This window comes from Lontra canadensis, unplaced genomic scaffold (assembly GCF_010015895.1).
Source record: "Lontra canadensis isolate GAN:19392208 unplaced genomic scaffold, GSC_riverotter_1.0 scaffold119, whole genome shotgun sequence".
NCBI lineage: Eukaryota > Metazoa > Chordata > Mammalia > Carnivora > Mustelidae > Lontra > Lontra canadensis.
In genome coordinates this window covers 5,461,798-5,475,676 of record NW_022631113.1, presented here as the reverse complement: position 1 = coordinate 5,475,676, position 13,879 = coordinate 5,461,798, and the positions used below count along the sequence as shown (strand labels likewise).

At 34.1% G+C, this 13,879-nt stretch overlaps 1 protein-coding gene across 1 annotated transcript in view; it reads right to left on the bottom strand.

Annotated features, from left to right (window-relative positions):
* Positions 1-430: 430 nt before the first annotated feature.
* The window catches only part of PCDH9 (protocadherin 9), a 366,555-nt gene continuing 353,106 nt past the window's right edge, over positions 431-13,879 (bottom strand). Inside the window, exon 4 of the mRNA XM_032841072.1 lies at positions 431-456. Coding sequence (XP_032696963.1) covers positions 448-456 — 9 coding nt within the window. The 3' untranslated portion in view covers positions 431-447. The remainder of the gene's footprint in view (positions 457-13,879) is intronic.

The following is a 13,879-nucleotide window of genomic DNA, read 5'->3' as shown; positions in this document are numbered from 1 at the left end:
GTAAAAGATAGGTTGGATTACAGAGAGGTATATATGGAAATCAAGAGTTGGCCAATCAGTTAACATTATGCAAATGACAAGAGAGTGATAATGTCAAGGTTCCCAGAGTAAAGAATTTCCATTTCCTAACAATGTCAATATCTAAACCATTCTAACAATAGATATCCTACGTGGCATCTATTTTTAGCAAAGAATCAAAAAGGAGAACATTTTCACCCCTGTCTTATACCAGTGAACCCACTCTTTGTAAGACCTCACCATATAAAAAGTTATATGGGCGTTAGGAGCAGACTGTGGTACAATGCCACTTGAGTGCCTTGTTGGGCTAGGGAAGGCTCTCTGCCTTTGGCCCGACTTCCAGCTAGCTGGACAGCAGCGCTGACACCAGTCTCCACACAAGTTTTGTAGAAAACCAACTTGAGGCAGTGTGGGAAGATCCTGTCAGTGCTACTTGATCTGAAAAGACACAGAAAAATTCACATTCCAAAGCTGTCAGCTTGCAAACTTGGAGTAGAAAGAAAGCCTCACTTTAAGAATGTAAACAAGGACGGTGAAGGTCTTCCCATCTAAAACTATCAGCATGCAAGAAGCACTCTGGCAGCTTGAATGCAGCGAGGCAGTGGCCAACCCCGTGCCCCGTGGTGAGAGCAAGCCTACCTTGGAGACTCCTGGCACTGTCTTCTTCCTACTAAGTACTTTACCTGTGATTGCAATGGCAGATTCTTCAAAAGAGCAAAACAGAGGGCTGTCACTTTAGAAGCAACAGCAGTCTCTCCGAAAGAATCAGTTTGGCATTTCCAGGGGAAAGGTCATTTCTTTACACCTCTAAAGAGGATACAGATAACAATAATAGAAAGAATATCAGTCACGAAAAGCTACATTTTCCTAGACCCCTAAAGGAAATCATGACACAGCTGCGAAGCTGGTACTAGGAGCCAATGCACTAATTTATCCCACTTCAGTGCATCGACTTTCCTCTTCTGTGAACTGGCATCCCAGCTGGGAAAAGAAATATTTACTAAGACTTGCTGAATTTTATTTACGGGTCTAGCAGACGCCTTCTAAGTTTCAAAGAAGAGATACCTCTGGTGTTGGTGAGATATGGGGTGGTGTGAAAATCACCCAAATGTACTTGAAAGATAGCACTCTCATGACCTAAAGAAAGATAATATCGAGTTAAGTGCGGCACTTTGAGTTCATCCAGCATGAATATCAGTGCCAAGGCAATCACATGGAGGGCCCTTGGGATACTGGGGTGATAAATCAGAACTTGGAAGGAAGCCTCCAAAATTACCCTGATTGTAGCGCCTTAGGAAAAACTGATTGAGTCCTCTATTAGAAACTTCTCCCTATTAGAAAATAGAGAAATATTTTGTCACACATTATCTAAAAGAGCTGCATTGTTACAGACATTCCTATTCAATTATTTATACATCCTCTTTCTGGTAAATCTCATCTGATTCTTTCTCCTTTCTAAATGTCACGAGTTTTACTCTCCCACTGGCACTGATGTTAACATTTGAAGGGGGAAAGGTTGTACTTAAGTTTAATAGATTTCATATTTAATAATGTAGTCAATAAAGTCTGCCCACTTAATCAGTCAAAGGCTATTCCATTCTGGACACTAAATGCCTCCAGTGAGCCATGTTGTTTCCATTACATACAATTCGCCCATTATTTTCAGCTCTTAGAAAAATATTTTAATATTTCCAGAGCTTTACTTATCTATAAATAAATAAAATGGCTTGCTTTTATATAAATGAAATAGTGCTGACAATATACTTTATACACTATCATTAACGAAATCACAGAACAAGGAAAGAAACTGATATCTATATGGGGTTTGAAGGATTTAAAGCACTTGTGAGAACAAATCCTTATAAACTATTATATCCTCTCCTTTCTCTCTTCAGACAAAGATTCTTTGCTTGACCAAACTTTAGTCAGGCTACTGAACCTTCTTCTAGGCTCATCTGTGCACTTTCTTGCAAATTCCAAGTTATCTGATCATCCTGAATATCTGATCAGTTTCCTCATCCTCCTCCACCCCTAGGTGATAACTGATCACCTGGGACTGTCTTCAGCAATAATCCTATTACGCTGCTTTAGCCAGAACCCCGGAACCGCCCATGTTTTCTCTGGTTCCATCCACCGACCCTCTCTCTACTCCTTGGCTATAAATTCCCACTTGCTCATGCTGTATTCAGAGTTGAGTCCAATCTCTCTCTCCCACTATAAAATGCCATTGCAGTGGTCCCTATGCCTACTGCCATGGTCCTGAATAAAGTCTGCCTTAGCATCATTAACAAGTGTCATTGATTTTTAAAAACTGCAACTTCTCATTTTATAAAAGGAGAATTGTAAAAGTGAAACAAATGAATTCCACAACCAATCATAGACTCTATCATTTTCACCTATTATTTGTTTTGCATTCAACTTTACAGCAATACACCATCATTAGTCATACCAATATTTCTCTAAATGGTATTAACAATATTGCTCTATTGTCTTTACATTAGCTTTGTAGCCACTTAAATACTATGTTCTCAAACCTCAATTAACTAATACCTAATAATCTTTAGAGAAAGGGATACTGCATATCTAAGCATTTTTTTGCGGGGTGGGCATATCTTGCAGGTGTTCTATTAACTGAAAAGGGAGTGCATGCAAAAAGAAGCACTTGGGAAAAAAACTTTGATTTTAAGCCAGGAAAAAGTCTATTCAGTGATGTGTGTTTCTGGCGAGTAGGTGTAGGGTTGTAAAGCATACTAAGTCTAGTGATTTTGAGAAGAAAAACCTCTGCGGTTAACTTTTCCTGTTAAAGAGAAACAAAGGACTTAAATTCTCTATATTATTGCCTGCTTTGCAACTCCCATATTCCTCTGCTGTATGGAGAGCCTGCACCTAAACGGCTGCTAAATATAGATCTTTTACTGGGAGTTAATATTGAGAAGTGTCTTTAGCTTTTGCTAGTATTTATTATAGTACACTGAAGAACATTAGTTGTTTATTCTTCTCATTATCTCTTTTAAACTATCTGAAATGTAAATTGTTAAGAAAATGAAGTCAACTTTTGTTTCCCTAGTCCGTGAAGTTTCAGTTTAGGGTTTTCCTTCTCAAAATGCCTCTTCAGATAATCCTCCAGACTGGGTTGAGTCAATTGTGTGCAGGATAGCCTCCCTGCCTGTAGCTTTCACTGCATTTTTCACTTTGCGTTATAATGATCTACCCATACTTTCTCTTCCAAACTACAAACTACTCTGTAAATCCTTAAAACCAGTAATTTTTAATATAAAAGATGGAATAATTTGCCAACAAAAATTATTACTATATCATATGACATGAGCTATCTAGATTGATGAAATGAACACACTTCCCTCAAGAAATAATCCCCTATGACTTGTATCATTGCTGTGTCCAAGATTCTCAGTTAATATGTATTTGCTACTATTTTGTCATCCTCTAGCACACCCTAGTAGAAAAAGGGTAGCAAGCAAGAACATTTTGAGAAATAATTATGAAATAAAAGCTAAATATTGAGAAAATTAACTGCATATTTTTAGACATTTGGGAAGATATAACATCCCCAAAACTGTTTTTAGCAGCTCACCACAAATTAAAAAAAAAAAAAAAAAAAAAATTCTTACCCCTACAATAGTCTACTGTCTCAATAGTAGAATGTTGAAAGTCACATTTTCGAAGTCTCAACATCCTATTTTCTAAAAAGTAGTTAATATCATTCAAATATGTAAAAATACCTACTCAGAGGTTAATTTAGTTGTCTCATAGGGCTGGAGTATATTTTAAAAAAAACAAGGTCTGAAAATAGGCTGCTTAAATTCCAATTCTGTCTCTGTACTCTCTGGTCACGTCACCATTAGAAAAGTTACTTAACCTGTCTAGGCTTCATTGTGTTCAACTGTAAAATAGTGGTAAAATAATAAACACCTCAGAATTTGGTTTTGAGGATTAACTGAGATAATGAGGGGGATAACCATCTAGCATACTGACTAGCAAATAATAAATGATCACTGAGACAAATTCTCAGAAATCAATTTACATAGTTTTGCTTTTCCAAAACAAAACATATGATTGAACACATTCTAAAACTGACTTATGGGAATAATACCTAATAATTATAATAATAATAACAAAAAGCCACTGTATGAACTATGTGACATATAACATATCCTGGGAATCTTATCAGTATAGGGCATTATGGGAAATTATAATATAAAAAACGCTTTATAGTATTATGGGAAATTATAGTGCAGACATTCTGTATTTTTATCCTTCGTTTTCATTAGAACATTTCTAATGTTCTTTGGTCACTGAGCAATCAATTTCTGAGGCTCCCTTGGTGTACGTCCCTCCCTCGAAAAGCGGGATTGGGAGGACAGAAAAACAAGTATTAGGTGCTTTGAAAGAAGATCAGCTTTATTCTAAATTCTATGTGGTTTTCTTTTGTTGTTGTTGTTGTCATATTGAAGTCACTTAATAAAAAAAAGTGATTATAGATGATTTACTCTCAATATCTCATCATAGTACTACAAAAGCACATTTAAAATATTTCCTTTATTTATATTTAACTCTATCCAAAATTGGTGAGCAAACTCATTTTCCCTAGAATCAACCCTGCATACTTTCTCCTGTCTGCAAAATTTCTCATGCAATGCTCTTTCTCCCAATAATCATGAAGCCCCATTAGTATTTTGCAGGTGGCTGGCCTGCACTGCTTGTTTGTTTGTGTTTCAGAAGTTAAACTGTGAGCATTAATCAGATCCGAGAGTGTTTTATTTTGCGTGTTGTCTTAAAAATGCAAATAAACTTGAAAGCGGATCAACTGCATGGAAAGTATGAAAAAAGAACACTTGCTGAACAAAGTACTAAGGAAGAAAACCCAGCACATACTCTCAATCACTTTGTCATGGTAGAAGGTTGGAGAAAGGACAAGTACAAGAACAAATACAAGGGAAAGGAATGAGCCAAGATCTTAAAAGCAAATCCTTGCTTCCAACTGAGTTTTACAAATATGTTAAAAATTCAAAAGTATATATAACTGAAACAGAATCTCCATACATTTTTTTTTATTTCTTTACCTTTACTCTTTTCCTAAAAAAATATTGTCTAAATAGTTTCAAAACATGGTAAAGGACTTTAAGGTTAATTTTTAAATATAATTAAAATAATTTACCCTTAGGCATGTTATAGACACATTATAATCTTCTGTGCTTACTATGCTCATTAACGATCACTTCAAGTATATGGGTGCATTTACTTCACGAAAGCATACAAATAATATATTAATAGAGCTTTCAATCCCAGAATGATGTATTCTCTAACTATTTTTGTATGTAGTCAAATTTTTTCCTTTATAGTTTTAAACATTTCTTTATGTACTATTACAAATTGCTATGATTTCTATTACCAAAACGACTCAATGGTTTTGAGTGATTAGAACTTATTGAAAAAATGATGTCTTTTGATCCTCACTAGCTTTTATTTTGTAGGGACAGTTTTAATTCTTTGACTTTTTCATAAGTTAGAAGCATCCATCAACACAGGTTAGACCATTTTCAGTGGGTCTCTGCTAAGACACACCACAATGTATCTTCCTGATCACTTAGGGATGCCTGATGAACATTGCAGAGAAGAATATAGAATGGGGGAGTGTCCATTTCTTCCTCAAAATGCTATTATACATGCTTTACAGTGTGGCAGAGATTATGTTTCTATCATGCTCTTTCAAGTTACTTCTAAAGTAAACTCTTGAATGATGATGGTTATATCCAGGAGTGATACGTAGCAATATTAACTAGCTGAGTTTTTAAAAATATATCTTTTTAAATGTGTACCCCTATCTGTTTTCAGAAAATTGTTTGAGTCAGAAATTTATACAGTCTAATTAAGAATTAAAAACTAGGGATGCCTGGGTGATTCAGTCAGTTAAGCGTCTGCCTTCAGTTCAGGTCATGATCCCAGGGTCCTGGGATGGAGTCCTGCATTGGGCTCCTTGCTCGGCAGGGAGACTGCTTCTCTCTCCGCCTCTGCCTGCCATTCTGCCTGCTTGTGCTCTCTCTATCTGTCAAATAAATAAATAAATAAAATCTTTAAAAAAAAAGAATTAAAAACTATCCCTAAATTGTATTGTTCCAAATTCATTCATTTACTACAAATTTTTACTTAAAAGTGGGCTTTTATTTGTTTCTATTACTAAGTAAAAAAATATTAAGGATAGACGGTGTGGAGCAGATTGCTTTGTTATGATGGAGGAAAGAGAACAAAGAACATTGAAAGAAGAAAAGGCAAGAATAAGCGTTACATGAGATATATCTGGAATTTTTGTTTTGTGAGAATCTGTTTCTATTTTACCATTTCTATAGGTATCACTATGTGGGGGAAATAGTAATCTTGGAGAAAAGACTTGCCCACATGTATATGAACACCATTTCACAGTAGGGAGATAAACTAAATTTCTGACATTTTTGAAATCCAGCAAGCCTGAAGCAAAACACAGTTATTCTAAGACAATGGATATTAATGTTAGAAATCCAAAAACTAGATCTGTATGGTTCTCAAACTGTTTATGGTAATGATCATATTAGTTTCTTATGTTGCATTTTTATATTTAACATTAACTAGGACTGAATTGTTATCCTGGTTTTACTTTTTAAGCCTTTTATTCTGGAGCTTAGGCAGGAAGAAAGAGCAAACTGAAAGATAACTGATCATTTTCTTGTTAGTGGTTATCTTTCAGACTCTGAGGATCCATCATAAAGTAAGTGTTACTCATGGTTGGTCTTGATTTAAGTTAAAATCCCATTAAACTCTTTCCCAATTTCTATTGAGGCACATATTTAATGATTATTAATGTTCTTTCTGGTGATGTTTATGAATGCAGAACCAGGGAATAATTTGTCTCAATAAGAAAGACTAAGACTGTAGAATGATACTTAGGTATCTAAATATTTAAAATACCTAATTGCTATCTTTAAGTAATATTTTCTCCCTTTAGAGAACCTGTGGAGCACAATACTGAGTTACTGAATAGTATATGATTTAATATTTTTATATGAATCATAAAGTGCACAAGACAAAGCAGAGGCATGGGCATGTGATGAAAAGAGCTACAATTTTTAAAAAGCTTAGAAACATAAAATATGCTGAATAATTAATTGAAAGTTGCAGGAAAAATAATCTGTTAAGCCATGCTATGCAAAAACCACCCATAATGTATCATTGTAGATGTATATCAAGCGATCATCTTTCTTGGATGAGTTGGATCTTGCTATTGTCAAAAAGTAGGCCTTTCAAAACCATTGATAATGTAAACCTGTAGGGGTCAAGTAAAGATCATTGAAATGAATATTTTCTGACCCTACCAGGTATAAGCAACCTTATGAGAAAATCCAAATACTAGATTTTATTCTTTCATTTTTCCTTTTAAAATCAAATATTAGAAGTTTGCGGTTACTTTTGTGACTTACTTAATAAGTAAATGTGGAGTTCAATTAATTTGATTCTGATCAATTGAAAGTTTACTTTAGAGTATGTAGCCAAATAAGCATAATTGATAGATAGTTAAAATGTGTATTATTTAAATAATAAATTAGCTGAAGTTAAAATCACTCTCTAAATAGGTTTCCTAGACTGAATTACTGTCATAATATAAATGCCAAAATGTAATGAGTGATTCAAATTTCACTGATATAATATGACATCTGACAGTTAATAATGGGTTCCTGAAACTGCTGCTAGAATGTAATACGCAGTACAAATTTAGCATGGCTAAATTCAATATTAGTCTATGAAGATAACAGTACAACTGGGTAAATTAGGTAATTTTACCATGACAAAATACTATAATTAGTTTTATAATTACATTTATTTACACGGGAAATTTCAATAATACTAACTCGTTTTCAATTCGTCAAAATTTTTATAGAAGATAATATACAATTATACGAAATACTACAATCATTTAAAATTATTGGTTGAGGTTTGCATATTCTCTTATAGAAAAATATATCAAAATACACGAACATACCTTCCTTTTACATCTTTTTAACAAATATTTGAGGAATATCAAACATGAGCAAGAAAAAAAATTAAGAACTGTAGGAACAAAAATGTGTTGAGTGTTCTATAGATAGTATTTGCACTATCTCTCTGTCATGGTATGAGGAAGAAATAGCACAGACATGAATCCAGAGGGAATGAGGGTCAAAGATGGATACTGGACATTTGCAGTCTGCTTATGAAATAAACCTGCTGTTACATACAATGATTAGAAGTCATGTGGTATAAGAGTAGGGCAGAAGTTGACTGACTGCAGGTGATAACTTCTGTTCACTTCAAGGAGAAGTCAGGAAAAAATTAAGTTCCCCCATGATTTAGCGAACAAGTATTTATTACATACTTACTTTGTGCCAGGTACTGTGCTAAGAAGTGCAGAGTTCAAAAACATCAGAAAAAAACGGATTTTCTCAAAGAATTTATAAACTTTCTGATTAAATAGGTCTAATTAAATAGGTCTAATTCAACTAAATTTTAGATTCAGTCAAGCCACATGAGATTTTCATTTAGCAAAGCTGCCCACCATAAGATGTCCTTCATCAGAATTTATGCTCTCTTAAGCATTTAAGAGATGGAGCATTTAAGAAGTGATCTGAAGATGACAAAATTAATACTGAGTTTAACAATTAGAGCAGTAACAATAAAGAGAAGTCTTAATAATATCCTCATCCTAAAAGAGTCTTAATCATTATCACTTTCAGTAAACTAACATTTATTGAAGGCTTTCAATGAGCCAGATACATTATTTGTTTTGTTTTGCCACCTTTCGTGAGGAAAAAATCCTGAAGCTTGGAGAGGGGAAATAAACTGCTTCAAGTTTTACTGCTAGAAAGCAATAGAGATGGAATTTGAACACAGATTTCTTGGGACTATAATGGGTGAAATTTTCCATTTCCATCCTGTCTACTTTCTCATCCATCATGCTCAGATGCCATGCTCTAATACAAGTATTTTGAACAATAATAATACTGTTGCAGGGAACTGAGGATTTATTTTGCATACCTCCATGTTTCATTTTTATAGAAGACATGTTATATACTTGACAGACGTTTTGTTGTTGGTCAAGTATTTGTTCATTCCTTTTGAACTTCCAAAACTTAGTTAGCCACTGCCCCACAAACACACACACACACACACACACACACGCACATATACACAAACTTAAACACATACTTGTCACTCCTTTCTTACTTTGTTTGCTACTGTTTCCCTAGTAACTAGAAGACTGAAGATAGACTAAGGACTCAAAAATACTTTTGGATGGAAAGAAGGGAGGGTTAGGTCTATAGAGGAGAATGAATTCTAGTTAAAACACAATTCCCTTTAATTCTTCTGTGAGCACAGAATATAAGAAAGATAAACTGATCATCATGGTCTACTGCTGATTGTCACTGTTTCTCTTTGCTTCAGAATTGGATTTTAGTGATAGTCTTCTTAAAAAGAAAAGAAAAGAAAAGAAAAGAAAAGAAAAGAAAAGAAAAGAAAAGAAAAGAAAAGAAAAGAAAAGAAAAGAAAAGTTTTGAAAGAGAGCATAGGCAGGCAGCAGGGGGAGGGGCTGGAGTAGGGCAGAGGAAGAGGGAGAAGCAGACTCCCCGCTGAGCAGGGAGCCTGACACAGGATATAGGGCTCAATTCCAGGACCCTGGGATCATGACCCGAGCCCAAAGCAGACATTTAACCAATTGAGGCACCCAGGCACCCTTTGTGATAGTCTTATAATTCATCTTTCTAAATCACAATGAGACATACTCTAATTCCTCTGCCCATACTGTGTCCAGAGTGTCATCTGCCATCTCTCTTTTTTCTTCCTACATTTCTTACTCTCTCTGTCTGAAATAGTCTGCCCTACCTTTCCTATATGGCAAACGTCTCATCCTTCCAGACACAAGTCAAACGTTATCTCCTTTAAATGACTTCTTCAAACCTCCTAATCAGAATGAGTGACAATTCTTTCTACACATATGTCTAGCATATTTGTAAAACAGTGTTTTGATTATTTTAACATGTCTATCTACTACCACACTTCAAATTCTTATCAAATTATCTTAAAAGTGCCAGATACCAAGGATTCTCAATAAAGGACATATGATGAAAGAATGAATCAAATCTGAGGAAATTATCAAAATTAATGATATTGCTGACCTATTATAAATCTTTGATTTCAAGAGAATGAAATACACCTTTCACTCTGTGCCATAACTATTTTATTATCTGATCTGGACAAATAAAATACAATTAATTATATTCATCTCATCAATGATGTTCATATAGAAAGAGTTCATACAGAAACATAAGATTCTGTTTCCTTTTTTCTCTAGAAGGTTGACCTGCTCTTAGCGGTGATGAATAGAGCTGAAATAATTTTACCATATCTGGCTATACCTATGTCCCCAGTATACATCTAGCTTGGCTATATTGTTTCATCTAGTATATTCATATATATATATGTAATATATATATATATATATGTAATATATATATGATATATATATATATGATATATATATATATATCATCTAGTAATTCTTCTTAAAATTATATATTCTTAGAATAAAGATAAGGGTGGCAAATTAAAAAGTCCGCAAATTGTAGGAAGAGGAGTTTAATAAAATAAGTTTTTAAACCAAACCTTTTACCTATATTAATGCTTTTAAAAGTACTACTTTTTATGTTCTTTATATCACATTCTTCAGGAAGGCCAAATGAAAAGCATGAATGAAAGCCAAACGTTATGTAAGCATGACTATGGATCAAATTCTATGGGATTCAACTTGCAAGTCTTTAAAGTTATATAGATGTGTTCAAATATATTAGTCAATGGTATTTCTTCTACTCCTTTCTTGAGTTACAATCTGCTTTAAGAATGTGCTCTTATGAAGTAAAAAAAATTTTTTTTGCAATAATATCTGCAAACCTTGGTATAGAGTAGTTGAAAGGAAGATGACAGAGACTTAATAAATATAGACATATATCATGTCATTTTCTATGGATGATTGTAGAAAGGAGTAGTTTATCATTTTGAAATTTATAAGTCTAAATCTTGAATATGAACATCTAATTATGTGTATGTAGACAGATTTTTAAAGTTTCAATTAAATGTAGATAGTACAAAGCATTTCTTTTTTTTCTACTTATTTATTTTTTTCTATTTATTTTATTATTATTTCTATTTTCTTGGTTAGGAAAAAAAAAAGTCAAGTTAACTTAACCTGTGTCTGAATAGGATTTTTTGTAAACAACTTTCATGAGTCAGTTTACTTATGCCATTTTGTGTTATTATGGCCTGCTATGAAATGTCCCCATAATATCTATAAAAACATTTTAAAAAGTAAGAGAAATGCCATTTTTACATATTGAAAATATGCATAAGCTATTTTCTCTCATTACTTCATTCTACGTTTTAAGTATAAAGTCTTAAGCATTTAAAATGGAAGGAGCAGTGATTGCCAAACAGTCCAGTTTACCTTTTAATATGAGAAATGCATTTCCAAAGAAAAGAAGCTCATTATAAACTGTCCTGTTGTGGGATGTTTTTCCTTGCTATAATTTTCCTTTTAATGTGGCTGGCTTTTCTCCTCATCTCCATACACTGGTCCACTGAATGCCTTAGATTCAGTTCATTCCACTTACCAAGATAATTTTTTTAATATTTGAAGATACACAAAGAGGTGCCTGAATGGTCCGGTCGTTTAAGCACCTGACTCTTGGTTTTGGCTCCGGTCATGATTTCAGGGTAGTGAGATAAAATCCCACTATGGGCTCTGCTCAGTGCAGAGCTAGAGTGGGCTTGTCCTTCTCCCTCCCCTTATGCCTCTCCCTCCCCCAATGCTCTCTCTCCCCCTATTTACTCCACCTTCACCTGTCCCCTTGCTCATGTGTGTGCATGCACACGCACACACTCTCTCTCTTTCTCAAATAAATAAATATATACAATCTTTTTTAAAAAATGAAGATACATAGAACATACACAGTTCCCCCTCCCACCCTCTGTCTCAGCTCCTCAAGTTTCTGGTTTTCCAGATGTATCAGCCTTGGCTGAAACAGGAAATGGAGTCCAGATCACAACTATCATCACAAGTCTACCTCATTTGTATACTTTCCAATATATGAATTGTACCTTTGAAAATTTGGTACCCAGAGTTGAATGTAAAACTCTAGATAGGATTCAAGTATCCCAATATAAATTCAAACCATTACAGTCATTACATAGACCCAGATTATTTCTTAATCTGGTCCAAGAAAATAGTATCATTTTTCAGAAACAATGTAAACCTGCTAAATTACAATGAGTTATAATGAATTTAATAATCCAAATCTCATCACTTGATTCATTGCAAAGCTAGGTCAAGTGCATTTTCTAATTATATTCCTCCTCAGCTCTAATGCATATGGAATATCACACATGAAACAGTTAAAACATTTTTGTCTTTGTTATTCCAATCACTTAGAAATTTTCTTCATTTTGATTCTGTCACCTACCTTGTAGATTTTACTTCATACAACATCTAGATATGATGAACATATTTTCTGGATCTTTATCAAAGTCAGTAATAAAGTAAGGCCAGACTAAAATAGGATCAGAAGCAGCACAGTGTTGCATAACAATATATGGAACTCCTACAGCTTTACATAGCTCTCACATGGAAATAATTATAACATTATGAAGCTGTCACAAGGAAGAGAGATAAATGAGAATGCCTAGGGAAATATTTGACATAGAATAGGTGTTCAGTAAAATATACTTGGTATGATCCTTCTGAGGCCAAAACACTAAATAAGATTCATTTCACTGCTTAAGATTCATTTAACTGGGTATCTGGAGGTTTGAAGACTTCTGTAAGTATCCAGTCCTCTGTGAAATTGTTGAAATTTTTCAAACATTTAAAAGTCCATTGAATTATCTTTTTCTGGAGTTTTATAGATGAGGAAGGTAACAGATTCTGTATGCAAAAGTGTGCACATGTGTTTGTGTGTGTGAGAGAGAGAGGAAAATGAAGGGCCTATCAGAGCTCTGGTATCTTTTGGAAAAACAATGTTTCATAAATATATGAATAGAAAAATTAGCTTCGAGCCACTAACTAACATCTATTGTACCACCTACAGGGGCAGTATCAACATCTCCCCTAAAGGAGCTAGACTTGATTATAAAATTTTTTCAAATATGATGCCAGAGGCATTCAAACAGCAAGATGACTTTGATAATTCAAGTAGTGTAATTCAAACACATAGCTCATGAATGAGGGATTACAGTATCACAACCCACTGTGTAGAAATCTGGTTACAAAGCTCCATGTGTGTGTGAAAAATTAATTTCATATTAGATATAGATCCACATGCATCTTCTAACAAGTTATTTGGAATATTCAAGCATATGTTCTGCTTTTTTTCCTATGCACTGTGGTAGGAAATTGTGCACCATGCTGTTTAGTAAACATCAACACATTTGGATTCTCACTGAGTGCACATGATGCCAGATACACAGAGCATACAAAGCAAGGGGTGAGTGACTGCTGGAAACATTTTCCTACTTTTCTAAGAGAGAGAGTGTGGGCAGTTTCCATTCCAGCATCTATTTTGGTGAAAAGAACTGCACTATATATTTTTAAATGTCAAGCAGGGAAAAGTTTTCACTTATCATAAAAATCACATCTTATCCTGTCTTTTCTATATAATCCTGTATGTTTGTTATCTACATTCCAAAAAGTAATCTGTCCCTAATTTATTTATAGTTCACTACTGAAGTTTACTAGACATTAATCAATTCATTATGATTCATATGGTGAGAAGACAGGAAAGTAGAATTT